Below are 16,544 nucleotides of genomic sequence, written 5' to 3'. Positions count from 1 at the left end.
ATTTCTACCTGACTACGTGATATGGGTGCCGCTGTGAGATCACAGGCTCCCCACGTACTGACCTAGCCCTAACCTCACGGTCCCCTGGGCTACAGTACTGCAGCCCCTGGTGTCAGCGTGACATCGCTTGTCCCAGTACCCAACTGTTGATGACCTCACAGTTCCCGACACACCCGGGGCTATGACGGTATTGCCCTCACTGCCCTCATTGCTGACATCACAGCCCCCAGTACCCCGCCACGTGAGCACTGCGGAGTTGAGAGTTATGCAGCCGCAATTCCAAGCACTGCCACCTCTGACATCACTGCCCCAGGCCCTGCATCACTATGACATCACACCATCACGCAGACACCACCACTACCACCTGCTTGCTTTATTGGGCTGGTTCCGGCTGCTCTGGACGCCGGGTGCCCAGGGAGGGAGGGGAGCCCGGATACCTGGATCCTCAGAGGGTGGGGCCTTCGGGGGTGGAGCTTTCTGGGGGAGGGGCTAGCCCCAGCAGCCCCCGAGCAGTGGTGAAAAGGTTGAGGGGGGCGGTGCCGTCCGTGATGAGGGTGGACTGCAGCCCCAGGCCCTGCAGCAGCTTCACCTGGGGGCGGGCATGGTGATGGCCACTCCTCCCGGCAGGCCACACCCCCTCAGCAAACCCCACCCCCAACACCCCCTGCCACACCCCCACCAAGAGAAGTTCCACCCCACGGAGACCCCACCCCCTGAAGATTCCACCCCCTGCCAGCTGCCCAGAGGTGCCATGCCCAGCAAAGCCCCACCCACTCCACAGAGACCCCACCCCCCAGCCAAGCCTCCGCCTCTACACCCCCTACAGGCTCCACCCCCTCTGGTTAGCTCCACCCCCTGTCCACCACACAGAGCCCTCTCCAGCCGCACCCCCCAGAGGCCCCGCCCACCAAGCCCCGCCCCCTCACCTGGAGCTCGGGCCCGGCCCGGGCGATGTCGCGGATGGTGTCGGGGCCCAGGGCGGCCGCGACCTCCCGCACCCGCGAGGCCTCCACGTCTGCCAGCGCCTGGGCCCGCGCCGCCTCCGCCTCCCCCCGCGCCCGCTGGGCCCGCACCTCCTGGGCCTGCGCCCGCTCCAGCCGCAACAGCTCCGCCTCCTGGGGGCGTGGACACCATCGGGACACGCCCCCACACCACAGCTCCGCCTCCCAGAGGCGGGACTAGCATGGGGCACCTCCTCAGGGCAGGCCCCACCCCCTGCATGACTCCCCCTCCGCCAGCCCCGCCCCCCACGCACCGTCTCTATGGCGATGGCCTCAGCCTTCAGCTTGGCCTGGAGGATGGCGGCTTCGCCCTCGATGCGGGCGGCCTCCGCCCGGGCCTGTGCCTCCGCCCGGGCCGCCCCCGCGCTCTCCACTGCCGCGCTGGAGGGGGAGGAAGCAGAGTCACACGCCCCGCCCACCGCGGGCCCCGCCTACCTCGGGCCCCGCCCACTGCAAGTCCCACCCACCCTGCCCCCGGAGAAGGTGGAGGGCCCCAGTGCATGCTGGGACCCCCAGTGCCCCCTGGGAAGGTGGAGGGCCCCGGTGCCTGCGGGCAGGCAGAGGACTGGCGTGCCCCCCGGGCAGTGCATGCTGGGAACATGGCCGACCTGAGGGCCTCCAGCTCCAGCAGCTCTCTGCGCGCCCGCTCGGCCTCCGCCTGGTCCAGGAGGCGCTGCCGCTCCAGGCGTCCCCGGGCCTCCTGCGCCAGCCGCTCTGCCTCGTGCCTGGGGACAGGGACCGAAGGGTGGGGGGGTGCGGGGGACACGGGGGACGTTGGGGGAGTGGGGAGACACCGAGGATGTGGAGCACAGCGGGGGCACGGCGGGGAAACTGGGCATGTTGAGAGTATGGGGGATGTAGGGGGCATGGGGGACGTGGGGGATGTAGGGGACATTTAAGGATATGGGGGGGACATGGAGGGACATGGGGGATATGGCAACATGGGGCATATGGGGAGACATAAGGGCTTAAGGGACATGGGGGACATGATCAGGCATGGGGGACATGGGGGGACACAAGGGACACAGAGGCCTGGCAGTGGCCTCCTAGGAGTTAGTGCTGATCTTGGTCTCCAGCTGGAAGATGCACTGGAGGGACACAGGGGGACACAGGAAGAACCTGGTGGGACATGAGGTGACACGGAGGGACATGGGGACCTGGCGGCAGCCTCCTGGGAGTTGGTGGCGATCTCGATGGCCAGCTGGACGCTGCGCTGCAGGGCATCGCGGGTGCGCTGGTCCACGGGCTCCACGCTCTGGATGTCAACGCTCGTCACCACCAGTCCATTGGGGGCAAAGCGGAGCTGCTCCCGCAGCCGCCCGCTCTCATCGAAGCCAAACACGGCCGAGCAGATGAGACGATTGGAATTCTGGGGACAGCAGAGACATGTGAGACACTTGGGGACATTGGGGTCACCTGCGGACATCGAGGCTGTTGGGGCACTGGGGACACGAGGGGATATCGGGGAACACACGGGCCTTCATCAAAGCCAAACATGGCTGAGCAGATCAACCTCTTTGAGTTCTGGGGACATCAGGGATATACAAGACACTTGGGGACATCAGGGACTCACGGGGACATCAGGGACCCAGGGAGACCCGGCGTGACATGGAGGGGGGCATGAGGTGACCCAGGGCACCAGTGGGGGATGTGGGTGAAGCGGGTAAAGGCAGGGACACTTGTGCGCGACCGAGGGGACAATGGGGGGGGAACGTGGGGGCAGCCGAGGAGACCGAGGGGACAATGGGGGGGGAACGTGGGGGCAGCCGAGGAGACCTTGTGGAAGTCATCGAAGGTGACGGCTGCCACAGCGCCGCGCACGCGGGAGGCCAGGGCCTTGCAGGCGTCGCCCACGAAGTCGGGGACGCTGAAGAGGCGCCCCAGGGCCTTGGGGTCCTCCGGCACCTCGAAGTGCCTGCGGGGGGGGGGGGGTAGGAGGGATCTGCGCTCAGTCCTCGCCCACCCTGGGCCGCTCCCACCCGGGTCCCACCCACTGCCATAACCCCGCCCTGTCCCAGAGCCACCCCCACCCCAAGGCCATTTGGCATCTGGCTCTGCTTGGCTGCCAAGCCCCGCCTCCTGGCTGTAGACCACGCCCTCTCACTAGAGGCCCTGCCCCCACAGTGCCCCACCCTGAAGACCAAGGCCACACCTCCTTGCCTAGCACTGCCCATGCAGCCTGACCCCGCCCACAAGACTGAGGCCACACCTCCTTGCCTAGCCCTGCCCATGCTGCCTGGCACCACCCCCAAGACCATGGCCACACCCCCTTGCCTAGCACTGCCCATAGTGCCTGACCCCGCCCCCAAGACCGAGGCCACACCTCCTTGCCTAGCCCTGCCCATAGTTGCCTGACCCCACCCCAAGGCTGAGGCCCCACCCCCTTTCCTAGCCCCACCCATAGAACCGGACTCCACCCCCAAGTCCCAGGCCCCACCCCCAGCTCGACCTTAGCCCCATGGCCCAAGTCCTACCCCCCCAGCCCTAAAGCTGTCCCCCTCCCTAGCCCCGCCCCCAAGGCCCCACCCCCGAAGCCCCGCCCACCAGTTGTAGGCCAGCTGGAGCTGGAGGCGGGCATGGTCGGCCGTCTCGATGGTGACGATGTCGGCGCAGAAGTCGGGGCCGAGGCGGAGGCAGAGGCTGCGGCGGGCGTGGGGACGCTTGGGGCGCCCCGCCGAGAGGGACAGGACCGTCAGTTGCTCCCCGGGGCCCAGCACCACCAGCTCGGGGCCCAGGACCACCCTGCAAGAGGGGAAGAGCTCGTTGAGGGCGTGGGTGACACGCCGAGGGCACTGCTGTGCGTGGGAGGAGCCCACAACATGCCAAGGACAAGCCACCACACGCTTGGCCCAGCACCGACACCTGCTCCACAGGGCCCAGAGCCACCCTGCGGGACCAAGGACACGTAGTGACATGTGGTGCCCAACACCAGCTTGTGACGTACCAAGGACACCAGTCACGTGCCAAGGACAAAGGTCACAAGACAAGGACACACCAAGGAGATATCACAGAACCACAGGATGATAGGATCACAGCATGGCTGAGGTGTGGAGAGACCCCTGAAGACCATCTTGTCCAACCCCCCCGTTCAAGCAGGGCCACCTAGAGCGGGTTGCCCATGACCATGTCTAGTTGGGTTTCAGGTATCTCCAAGGATGGAGACTCCACCACCTCCCTGAGCAACTTGTGTCAGTGCTTGGTCACCCTCACAGTGAAGAAGTGTTTCCTGATGTTCAGAGGGAACCTCCTTGCTCCAGACTTTCACTCTGGTCTCTGGAGCCCAGGATCCCCGAGTGTGACTCGCACAGACCGAAGCCAAGGATATGCTGTGACACAAGAGTCCCTGCACTGTTACTTGCTCCCCAGGGCCCTATATGACCAGCTCTATACCCAGCACCACTCTGCGACATGCCAAAAACACGTGAAGGACATGGGTCACATGCCAAGGACGCACCAGTCCCCACACCGTCACCTGCTCGCCGAGGCCTAGCACCACCAGCACTGGGCCCAGCATAGCCGGCCACAGACATGCCAAGGACACTGGTCACATGCCAAGGATACACCAAGGAACAAACCACGGCACAGGGGTCACAGCAACATCACCTGCACCCTGGTGCCCAGCACCCCCCTCTGTGCCCCCTCCATCCCCATATCTTCCCCCTGTGTCCCCCCCACATCCACCAAGTCCCCCATTCCTCTCCATGTCCCTTTTCCCCCATGCCCAGAACCACGGGTGCTTACCGCGCCCGCCGCTCCCGGTAGTCATAGACCTGCACGGCGGCATTGTGGGGCACCTGGTAGGTGACGGCACGGGTGCGATCACGTTGGGGGACCCCAATGTCTGGGCTGGAGGAGGAGTGGACCCTGGCGTCCACGCCGCGCGTGTCTCCACGGGCTTCGGCCAGCAGCACCTCCACCCCAGGGGGCAGCTCCTTCTCCCACAGCTCCTCGGCCTCCGTCAGCATGTAGGTCTGGCCCGTCACCACCCGCACCTGCACCCAGAGCCACCTCAGGGTGCTGCCCGGCTGGGATGGCTGCTGGGGGTTTGGGAGCGCTGCAAGGGGGTGTCTGGGGGCAGTGGGAGGGGACTTGGGGGGCAATAGGAGCACTTGAATAGGGTTCGGGAGCACTGGGAAGGGGCGTGTGGAGACACTGGGAGAGGTATAAGGCATACCGGGAGCACTGGGATGAGGTGGAGGGGCACTGGGAGGGTTTGGGGGAACTGGGATGGAGTTTGGAGGCACAGGGAGCAAGTTTATGGGGTACTGGGAGCACTGGGATGAGGGATGGGGGTATGTGGAGGCACTGAGAGCGGGGCTGGGAGACTGGGACTGTGTTTGGGGGCACTGGGATGAGATACATGGAATACCAGGAGCACTGGGAGGCAGTGGGGTATACAGTTACTGGGAGCACTGGGAGGGGGCTGGGGGCACTGGGAGGGGTTATGGGGGGCACTAGGGGAATGTGGAGTACTGACATGGGAACTGGGGGCACTGGGCAGGGGTATGGGAGGCTATAGGGGCTTGCATGATTATGGTGGGCTATAGGGGTTATGGGGAGTTATAAGCATTATGGGGAACCATGTGGGGCTATGTGGGTTATGGGAAGCTATAAGGGGCTATAGTGGGGTTGGGGAGCTACAGGAGTTATGGGGGAACCACAGAGGTCTCTAGGGGGGGCTGTGGGATGCTATAGGGGGCTGCAGGTGAGGTGTAGGGGCTTAGGGGGGCTACGGAGGATTATGGGGGGCTATGAGGAGCTATAGGTGGTCTCTAGAGAGCTACAGAGGACTGTAGGGGAGCTCTAGAAGGCTATGGGGAGCTATAGGGAGATGTGGGGGAGCTACAGGGAGCAGTAACGGGGCTATGGGGAGCCACTGAGGAGGCTATAAAGGAGCTATAGGAAGCTATAAGAGCCAACAGAGAGCTATAGGGGCCTACAAGGAGCTGCAGGGGAGCTATAGGAGCTGCGGCACCAGGGCGGGCACCTTGCCAGTGCGGATGTCACGCACGTAGATGCCCTCATTGTCAGCAAGGGCCACGGCCTGACGTCGCTCCAGCACAGCCACCTCGGCTGGTGGCACGTACTCGAGGGGGCCCCGGGCCAGCCAGCGGTCACCTGCCCGCCGCGTCACCTCCGTCCCCTCCTGGGAATGCGGGGATGGCATCAGCGACCAGCATGGGGATGCAGGGACCCCCACCACCCCCTGGACGGGGACTTGGGGACACATTCCCCCATGGCCCTCTGCCACCCACTGGCCTGAAGACATGGAGACAGGGACACCCTCCCCATAGCCCCTCAGCTCGGGGACAGTGCCGAAGGGACTCCTCCCATGGCCCTCTGCTACCTGGCCTGGGGACACAGGGATGAGGACAGGAGTCCCCCCAGGTGTCCCCTGGGGCCTCCATAATCCCCCAGGAGTCCCTCACATACCCCAACTGTTCCCAGGTGCCCCAGCTGTCCCCCACGACCCCCAAACACTCCTGGGTCCCCCCCAGTTGTCCCTGTTGTCCCTCAAGCACTCCGGGTTGCCCCGGTCATCCCAGCCTCCCTGTCCCTCCCTGTTTCTCCCCAGGTGCCCCTGGGGGATCCTGAAACCCCAGGTGTCCCCTGGGCCACCTCATTGGTGTCCTTGATGGTCTGGAGCGCCTGGAGCAGCAGCCCCTCGTCCTCAGAGAGCACATAGACATCCTGGATGCCAGCCTGGAGCTGCTCACCCGGCTGCAGAAAGAAGGACTTCTCCCCCTGGGGACATGGGGACATGTCACCAGCAGGACAGGGATGTGGCAACATGGTGGGGACATGGGGCAGGGACATGGGGACACTGTGGGACACGAAGTAGGGGCACGGGCACAGGATGGGATGGGGGGGAAGGACATCAGGACATGGTGGGAACAGGGCAGGGACATGGGTGCATTAGGGTCCTCAGGGATGTCTTAGGGTCCCTGTGGGCCACCTTCAAGACCTTCAGGGCTGTCTACAGGTATGTCAGGGCCAACTTCTGGTTCCTGGTGGCCACCCGTGGGTCCCTATGGAAGCTTAGGGTCCTTCAGCAAGACATCAGGGCTAATGGGATGCGTTTGGGTCGCCTTAGGGACACTCGGGGACACCTCAAGTGTATGTTAGGATCCCTCAGGGATGCCTTAGGGACTTTCAGGGACATCTCAGGGGTACATTGGGGTCCCTTTGAGACTTTTGGGGACACCTATACATACACGAGGTTTCCCTCAGAGCCACCCGGGTGTCCCTTGGGGCCACCCTTGGATCCTGGGAGCCATACTTGGGTCACTTGGGGCACCTTAGGGTCCCCCGGTGACACAGTAATGGTACATCACGTGTCTTAGGGTCCCTCAGGACCACCTTTGATACCTACGGGCAAGCTAAGGCTACATTAGGCCCCTTAGGGCCACCTGCAGGTCCCCAGGGGCCACCCTCAGGTGCCCACCTTGACAACGCGCTGCTGGCCCAGCTGGGGCTGCCCGTTGGACCCCACAGGGTCGAGTATCACGCAGTACTGCCGGGGGCCCAGCGTCGTCACCGCCACCTCGGCCACCACCTCCTCGAACACCTCCGGGATGTAGGCCTCGCTCTGTGCCTGGGTCACCAGCCACTCCTCGCCCGTGCGCCGCACCCGGCCCTGCTCGTCCTCAAAGGTCCGCGTTGCCCGCAGGTGCAGGGCTTTCTGCAGGGGGGGAACACATGGGGACATGGTGGATGATGGGACACACAAAGCTGGCCCCAACAGGCCTTGTCACCCACAGGTGCAGGGAAAGAGGGTGATGGGACCCCCAAACCTACCCCTGAGGGACCTCATCGCCTGTGCGTGCAGGGGGACAGGAATGGAGTGGGTGGAAGGAGCACAACCCCCTGGAGGGTCCTTGTCACCCACGGGTACAGCGAGGATGGGGACATGGTGGGTGGGGGGTGGGGATCTGAAGGGTGACCTTCTGTGGGTGCAGGTGGGACAGGGATGTGATGGGTTGGGGGGTGATAGTACCCCACATCCACCCTGGAGAGTCCTTGCCACCCATGAGTACAGGGGAATGGGGACAAGGGACTCCCAAACCAATCCTGAAGGGTCCTTGTCACCCATGAGTGCAGTAGAACCAGTACGTGGGACCCCCAAACCCATCCTGGGTGTCCTTATCATCTGTGGGTGCAGGGTGCAGAGGGAACAGGACCCCCAAACCTATCCCAGAGGGTCTTTATCACCCATGGGTGCAGCAGGAAAGGGGTCATGGTGGGCTGCGGGGGGATAGGGGGGTTTTCATCACCCGCTGAGGCAGAGGGAACAGGGACACCACAGGTGAAGGAGGTGGGACCTCCTGGAGAGTCCTTGTCACTCATGGATGTAGGGATCACAGGAACACGGTGGCTTGGAGGGATACCCAGGTCCCCCTGGAGGGTCCTTGTCACCCATGGGTGCAAGGGGTCAGGGTCATGGTGGATCAAGGGGTGATGCGACCCTTCACCTATCCTGGAGGTTTCCTGTCACCCATGGGTGCAGGGGAATAGGGACACAGGACCCCCAAACCCAGCCCAGAGGGGCCTCATCACCCATGGGCACCAAGGAGGTGAGGATTAGGATGCTCAGTACCTTGTCAGTGAGGATGTAGGCGTCCACAACATCAACCACCTCCTCATAGACCCCGGGCAGGTAGGCGCCCACCTGCTTTACCAGCCACTCCTCACCTGGGAGCAGGGTGATGGGTGTTGGGGGAGCCGAGAACGCTGGAGTGCTTGGGGGGGGAGGAGACGGGGAGTCCCAGGGGTGCTGGGATGGGACGTGGGTTGTGAGGGTGCTGGGGAATACGCAGCCACAGAGGTCCTAGGGGTGCCGAGGGTCCTATGGGTCTCACGCATTTTAGGGGTACTGGGGGCAAGGGGTCCTACGGGTGGGATGGCAGCCCTGAGGGTGTTGGGAGATCCTAAGAGTGGGATGGGAGGATCCTAAGGGTGCTGGGATGGGGGTCCTGGAGGTACTGGTGGTTCTGAGAGACCTATGGGTGCTGGGGGATAAGATCAGGTTCCAAGGGTGCTGTGGGGCAGGATGGGTTTTATGGGGGGTGGGATGGGTGGGTTGGGGATCCCAGGGGTGCTGGGGGGATCAGACAGGGATAGTGGGGGTGCTGTGGGGTGGGAGGGTGGTTATGGGGGGTGGGATGGGAGTGTTGGGGGTCCCAGGGATGCTAGGGAGTGGGAGGGAGTTTATGGAGGATGAGATGAGAGTGCTGGGGATCCCAGGGATGCTGTGGGGTTAAGGGGGCTGGGATGGGAGTGTTGGGGATCCCAGGGGCACTGAGGGATGGGACAGGGGTCCTGGGAATGCTGGGGGGTAGGAAGGGGGTTCTGGGGGTCCCAGGAGTCCCAAGGGATGGGATGGGGGTGCTGGAGGCCCCAGGGTGCTCTCAGATGACATGGAGCTCCCATGGGTGCTGGAGGGTGACACAAGGGTCTCAGAGCTGCTGGAGGGTGAGAAAAGGGTCCCAGGGGTATGGGGTGGGGTGGCACAGGGTGTCCCAGGGGTGCCTTCAGGCAACAGAGGGGTCCCACGTGCGCTGAGGGGTAGCACCAATGGTACAGGGTGACATCGTGCCAGCTGACACCAAGGCCGCTGAGGGAAGGCTGAACCCGGGAGGCCACTGGGGTGTCACCGGGTCCCACCTGTGACGCGGCGGGTGCCATAGCGGTCGAGGCACTCCTTGCGTGCTCGCAGGCGGATGGCCTGGTTGTGCCCAATGACAGTGGCTTGCAGCGTCTCCACCACCTCCACCTCTTTGCGGGGGATGTAGGTGCCTGCGGGCATGTGGCACCGTCAGCCCATGGGTCCCCCAGGGTGTCCCCAAAAGGGGGTGCCCCCCCTGCTCACCAGGACCCTCGAAGAGCCACTCGTCTCCTGCAAAGAACTTGTGCTCGTCCTCATCCTTGAAGTCAAGCAGGGCCCGCAGGCGCAGGGCGGTGTCAGCCAGCACCACCTGCAGTGGGGTGATGCCCTGGGGACACATGGACGTGGGGCTGAAGGAGAATCCCCTGGGGACATAGGTGTCACAGCAGAAGTGTGGAGGACATGGGGATGAGGGGCGCAGGGAGCACTTCGGGAGATGCCCTGGGGACACTCTGGGGACACAGGTGCCATGGTGGAAGACATGGGGGCCACGCGGGGTCACTGCAGGGGATGTGGGGATGCATCTGGGGGGTCACCATGGTGGATGTGGGGACATGGGGGTCACGACAGGGTTGCGGGAGTAAGGGGGACACAAGGGTGACAGCGGGGGACATGGGGGGTGAAACCCGGGGGACTGGGACACAGGTTTTCACTGCAGAGGATGTGGGGGACAGCCTGGGGATGGGGGGATTCTATGGGGGACACGGGTGATACCCTGGGAACACGGCAGGGACACCCTGGGGACAGGTAGACAGGTTCAGAGAAGGGACAGGGATGACACGCTGGGGGCTATAGGAGGCCGTGGGGGGCTATAGGAGCAATGAGGGGGCGATGAGGCAGCTATAGGAGCTATGGGAGGCATAGGGAGCTATATGGGCTGTAGGAACTGTGAGAGATGACAAAGGGATTAGAGGAGCTATAGGGGCTATGAGTGGCCATGGAAGGCTACAGTGGTGGGTTACAGAGAGGGGACCATGGAAGGCTACAGTGGTAGGTTACAGAGAGGGGACCATGGCAGGGCTAGAGGAACTATAGGGAGCCCTGGGGCTGCTATAGGGGGCTACAGGTACCTGCTGGATCTCCTCGCCGGGGTACAGGGGGAAGGGCTCCTGGGCCAGGCGGATATCGAGGTCGGCGTGCCGCAGACGGGCCTGCCCCGCTCCATCGACCAGCACCGCCCCCGTGGGGCCCCGGGCCACGGGGTTGAGCACCACGCAGTAGTGCCGGGGGGGCACCATCACCATGCGCCTGGGGGCAAACACCACCCTGCGGGCGGCCCCGCGTTGCTCCCCTCAGCCCTATAGAGCTCCCAGGGCCCTACAGAGCCCACCGCCCTCCCCAACCCCCAAAGCCCTACAAAGCCCTATAGAACCACCAGGGCCCTGTAGAGCCCACCAAGTCCCCCAATCCTATAGAGCCCCACATCCCTCCTATGGCCCTCTACAGCCTTATGGAATCCCTACAACCCTATAGAGCCCCTATCGCCCTACAGAGCCCCCAAACAGCCCCACGGCCCTATACAACCCCAATGCTCCTCAGGGCCCGTAGGGTCTCCATAGTCCTAAAGAGCCCCCCAGCATCCCCCACAGCCCTAAAGAGCACCAACAGTCCTACAGAGCCCCCTAAACACCCCCCACAGCCCTACAGAGACCCCACACCTATAAATCTAGATATCCCTATAGCCATATAAATCCACCTCCTGCCCCATAGCACTCACATTTTGTAGTCGGGCCAAACATAGGGGTGGGACCCATCATCCTATAGATCCCCTCCTGTTCCACACCACCCACCTTTTTTGGTCCTGCCAGATGTAGAAATCGGACCCCCTCAACACATAGGTGCTCCCCTGCCCCATAGCACCCACCTCTCGTGATCCTGCCGGATGTAGGTGTGGGGCCCAACCTCCACGCGGGTGACATTGCTGTTGAGGTCCAGCACATGGACATAGTGGTAGGGGGGTATGCGGATCACAGGGTCCTCCATGGGGCAGGAGACTTCACTGTGGCACAGGAGACCTTCCCGGAGCGTAGATGAGCTTGTTGTGGGACAGGACAGCATGTTGTGGCTCACTGTGGGGTGGGAGACCTTGCCACAAGGTGGAGAAGCTTGCTATGGGGCTGACGAGGTTGCTGTGGGGCTGAAGAGATTGCTGTGGGGTGGATAAGCTCATCGCGGGGGGAGGGGACAGGCAGAAGACTTCACCATGGGGCTCATGGTGGGGTAGGAGACCTTGGCACAGGGTGGGAAAAGCTTGCCGGGGGGGCGGACGGGGTCAGAGAGGGCAGAAGACCTCGCTGTGGGGCAGAAGAGCTCACCGCAGGGTGGGATGCCCGGGGACCCTGCCGTGGGGTAGGAAAGCTTGCTGTGGGGCAGGCGAGCTTGGCGGGGGGGGGAAGGAGACCTCACCGTGGGGCAGACCACCTCACTGCGGGGCTGGACACCTCGCCGCCGGGCTGGACACCTCGCCGCTGGGCTGGACACCTCACTGCGGGGCTGGACACCTCACCGCGGGGCTGGACACCTCGCCGCGGGGCTGGACACCTCGCTGTGAGGCAGAACCCGGAAAAGCCTTTGCCCCAGGCACAGCCCCGCGGGCAGGCAGGGCCCAGCCCATCGGGGCCCGCCGCACGGGCCCGGATTTACACCCCCCTACGGCCCCCCTCCCGGCGGGATCTATCCCCAAGGGCACAATCTGCCCCCCCCAGGGCTGCATTTACCCCCCAGGGCTGCATTTACCCCCCACCCCAGGGCACGGTTTGCCCCCGCCCAGGGCCGGGATTTTCCCAGCAGGGCCGGGCGAAGCGGGCGCGGCCCCAGGGCGCGGCCGCGCTCGCCGCGACGGGGCCACAAGACGACAGAGGGGACGGCCCCGGCCCCGGCGCCGGCCCAGGCTCCCCCGGGGACTCGCCGCCCCGCCGGGCGCAGGCCGGGACCCGCCGTCCCGGCCCCAGGCCTGGCCCCGGCCCCGGCCCCAGGCCCGGCCCCGTTGCTCGGCAACCGGTTGCCGCCACCTTGCCTCCCTCTCCCGCGGCGGGGAGGAGGGCGGGGCGGAAGGCGCCGCTCACCCTCCTCGGCGCCCTCCCATTGGTGGGCGGGGGGCGGGGTCAAGGGTGGGGGCGGAGTCAAGAGTGGTGGGGCGGGGGTGTCGGGGGGGGACGGCGGGCCCCGGGGTGGGGGGGCGAGGCCTGAGGGGACAGGCCCGGGGGGGGCCCAGGCCCAGGCCCAGGCCCAGGCCCAGGCCCAGGCCCAGGCCCAGGCCCAGGGGGGATGTGAGGCCTGAGAGGACAAGGCCAGGCTGTGGGGTGAGCTCTGAGGGGGCAGGCCCCGGGGGGGACGACGGCGGGGACGGGCCCGGGAGAGGGGGTACGAGGTCTGAGGGGACAGGAGGAGGGGCTGGGGGGGGCAGGCCCAGTGTGCGAGCTCTGAGGGGACAGAACAAGGAGGGGGGTGAGGGGGCAGGCCCCGGGGGAAGGGGGACACAAGCCCCCCGGGGATGGATCCAAGGGATGAATGAGCCCTGCGGGGGGGGTACGGGACACCCGGGGGGTGCGTGCCCGGCACGCGGGAGATCCCTAATCCCTGCGCCCCTCTCGCCTGCAGGTGCTGCCCAGCCCCGTGAGGGCGCAGCCTGGAGCTCCTCAGCAGCACCCCGGGGCCACCCACATCGCCCCTCGCCCCGTCTTCATCTGTCTGTTGTACCAGGGCCCTGAGGAGAGACCTCGGTGCAGCCCCTGCTGCCACGTCTCCTGGTGGGCACGGGGAGGGGACACACGTGGGGATGATTAAGGGGATTGGGGGTGGCACTGGGGACCAGGGGGAGCAGGTGGGGGACATTTGGCAATGGGTGAGGGGAGGTGGGGAGCCCTTGGGACAAGGGAGGGGACGTGGAGACCAGCGGTGGGGATCTGGGGACCAGTAGGGGACGACGGGGGTGGTGGTGATGTTCAGGTGGGTATGGGGATGTGAGCGGAACTGGGGTGATGTGGGGAAGGAGGGGTGATGTGGGGACTGGGGGAGATGTGGGGGCACTGGGAACGCGGCGGGGGTTTTAGGGAACACTGGTGGTGGGCACTGTGGGGGACAGTGGGGAGGGCTGAGGGGATGTGGGGGGAACTGGGGACAAGGGAAGTGACATGGATATTGGCTGGAGCGACATGGGAACCAGTGGAGGACAGAGCGGGGGTGACATGGGGACATGGGATGAAGATGGTGGGACACAGGAGCAGGGGAGAATGTGGGGACACAGTGGGGGATGAGGTGGGGACCAGGGGGGTATTTGAGAGTCCCTCCCTGACACACACATCCACACCTGCCCCCAGATGCCACTGCCACCAGTGCCACCCTGGAGCCTGGGTAGGGTCCAATAGGTGTGGGGGGTAGCAGGTGCCCCTGTGTCTTCAGGGCGGAGGTCACACGTGATGGTGCCCTTGGTGTGTCCTCAGGGTGTGGGGGTCTCCAGGTGACAGATCCCCTGGGTCGGGGTGTTCCCAGATGCCACCTAACGCCACCCTCCTCTCTGCAGGCCAACCTGCCCAGCACCCTAGTGTTGTGGTTTAACCCCGCAGGCAGCCAAACACCACACAGCCACTCGCTCACTCCCCGCCCCCCACAGTGGGATGGGGAAAAGACTCGGGGAAAAAAGTAAAATTTGTGGACTGAGATAAAGACAGTTTAATAGAACACCAAGGATGCCCAGGGCACAGACAAACACACGCACACATAACACACCCACACGTGTGACCACAGCACACAGACACCTCTCCCCAGACTATACTTCTGTAGCATGAATACAGACACACACTTCACATACATACAAGATCCTGACCCAGTGTTGATGCTGCACATTCACTTTCCACTGGGGCAAAAGGATAGCAGTCTTTACAAGATTTGTGGAGAATCAGAGATGATGGTCATCAAACAAGAGCAGGTCAAACTGGATGTGAAGGAGAGAAGTCAGTAAGGATAACAAAGCATTTGAATGGGTCTGGAGAGGTTATGGACTCTCTGTTCTTCAAGGGTTTTAAGACTCTGTTGGACAAAGCCCTGAGGAACTTGGGATGGCTTCAGTGTTGATCCTAATGTGAGCTGGAGGTTGGGCTGGAGACCACCCAAGGTCCCTTCCCACCTGGATGGTTGAGTGATTCTGTCACCTCTGATGAGCCCTGAGTTCCTCCTCCGCATGTGGGTTAGCACCAAGTGTCTGCAGAGCCAGGCCATCTTAGTGGTGGGATGTTCCCTCTTGGACCTGAAACATTTTAAGTTCACAGTTTTGATTACACGTGACTACTTGCTCAGAACCATCCCTCCTCACAGCCTACACCACCAGTGCGTTGCAATGTGATGACAAACAAGAGTGATGTCATAGCAGGAGAGTGACTACATTTTAAATGCCTGAGGTTCTCATGGCTGTCGGGTGGTGGCAGGATCACCATGTCCCAATGCCTCTGCTTCAGCTCCAGACCTCTCCTCGGGTGACATTAAAGGTTATAGCCTGAAGGCCTTACCCAGCTCAGCTCTGCAGCCCCTGTCATGGATGAGTCAAGTTTGGAGAGGGAGATGCCATTTGATTATACCTGCATTTGTCATCTTCATTAGGCATGTGCTGAGTGGTTGTCAGCTGGCCAACCTGGAGCATGATGTGCCTTTCACTCGCCTGCCAAAGACCCTTGCTGTCTGGGGAGGAGTGTTTGACAAAGAGCAGCTGGTGCTGAGCAAGGTGGGTTGTCATCCTGTCCCTCCCCTCCTATTGTGATGCTTTCAGCAGACCTGACACCCCTGAGCCATGTGTACAATTGTTCTTCCGCTCCTTAGAAAACAAAAGAAAACCCCTTCAGAAGGATACTGCAGATGGCATGTGCAATGGACCAGCTTCTCCCTAAACTGAGATGAAAAAACTTGGGTAGATGGTTGTGATGGATCCTTTCTGGGCCTTCTCTAGACCCATCTGTCAGAGTGGAAGGATCAAACACAGAGCTCAGCGCATTTTTCTGAGGTTACCTTCGTTCTTGGAAACCCTTCTTATGATCTTATGTGAGTGAGGGATGATTTTTCTGGTTTTACAGGCATTTTTGAGAGAGTGAAGAAGAGGGGGAGGAAAACATCTGGAATGCTCTTCAAAAGGACTTCTCCAAGACTTCTTCATGGCTTCTCCAGAGTGCTCTGTCTTGCCCCTTCAGTGTTGTAAGAGAACAAGTAGGTGATGGAAAGAAGGGGTTTCTGACTGCAGACCCACATTTCGTCTTTCCAAGTATATTGTAGAGGTTCATGGCCTCACCAATTGTAGGCTAAGAATGTCTCCTTACCAGGTTGCTGGTAGGAAGATAGTGAAACTTCTGCTTTCCCTTGTGACACCTCTGGGCTGTGGATAATTGCTGTTTAGCAGTGACTCTTAGAAATCTAGAACTCCTTCACCAGGTCCTGAGAACAGCTTCAGGGTTTGATTTTAATTATCATGACTTCTTAATGCAGAATAAAATTATACTCTCTCTCCTCCTCCCTTGCCCCCACCCCTTGCTTTAATAGGTGGCTACATACCAGCTGCGTTGGGGCTGCTGCTTCTAATCAGATTAGTTAAAACTGTTGGCCTATGTTTATGCCCCACCAGACCTTGTAAAGACAAACACCAGCATTCATGCTGGCTCTTACTATTGTCCTACTTAGAAGAGGGTTGAAGCCAGCTGTAGAGAGCCTTGAAACGGAGGTGGGAACAGTAGGGTGTGGGAAACCCCATCAGAGTCCGGATGTGCTGTGATTGCTGGTCAGTGCTGCCAGCACTGCAGCTGTAGTGTGACGTCGGTGGTCCTGCGGGGCTCAGCAGGAGCTCAGAGCTGTGCTTGGAGTTTGTCTTTCGAATGACTCCATTGTATCTGTGATGTGAA

At 62.6% G+C, this 16,544-nt stretch overlaps 2 protein-coding genes and 1 long non-coding RNA gene across 3 annotated transcripts in view; 1 reads left to right on the top strand and 2 right to left on the bottom strand.

Moving 5' to 3' along the window:
* LOC142076355 (uncharacterized) overlaps positions 1-16,544 on the bottom strand; it is an 801,642-nt gene that overhangs the window by 540,779 nt on the left and 244,319 nt on the right. The window lies entirely within an intron of this gene.
* Positions 85-11,698, bottom strand: MVP (major vault protein). Its single transcript, XM_075138674.1, has 16 exons — positions 11,531-11,698; positions 10,737-10,932; positions 9,871-9,994; positions 9,666-9,797; positions 8,599-8,693; positions 7,447-7,683; positions 6,621-6,746; positions 5,989-6,147; positions 4,743-4,993; positions 3,546-3,743; positions 2,778-2,916; positions 2,159-2,370; positions 1,610-1,726; positions 1,256-1,382; positions 927-1,115; positions 85-589 (listed from the first exon to the last, which is right to left on the bottom strand). Exons 1-16 carry the CDS (start codon positions 11,647-11,649, stop codon positions 446-448), a joined length of 2,565 nt encoding a protein of 854 aa, XP_074994775.1. The 5' UTR covers positions 11,650-11,698; the 3' UTR covers positions 85-445.
* LOC142076351 (uncharacterized) lies at positions 12,868-16,158 on the top strand. Its single transcript, XR_012671151.1, has 4 exons — positions 12,868-12,968; positions 13,267-13,415; positions 15,262-15,382; positions 15,478-16,158. It is a non-coding gene; the product is annotated as an uncharacterized LOC142076351 (long non-coding RNA).

Source organism: Calonectris borealis, unplaced genomic scaffold (assembly GCF_964195595.1).
Source record: "Calonectris borealis unplaced genomic scaffold, bCalBor7.hap1.2 HAP1_SCAFFOLD_44, whole genome shotgun sequence".
NCBI classification, from domain to species: Eukaryota; Metazoa; Chordata; class Aves; order Procellariiformes; family Procellariidae; genus Calonectris; species Calonectris borealis.
This window is presented reverse-complemented; position numbering and strand designations above follow the sequence as displayed.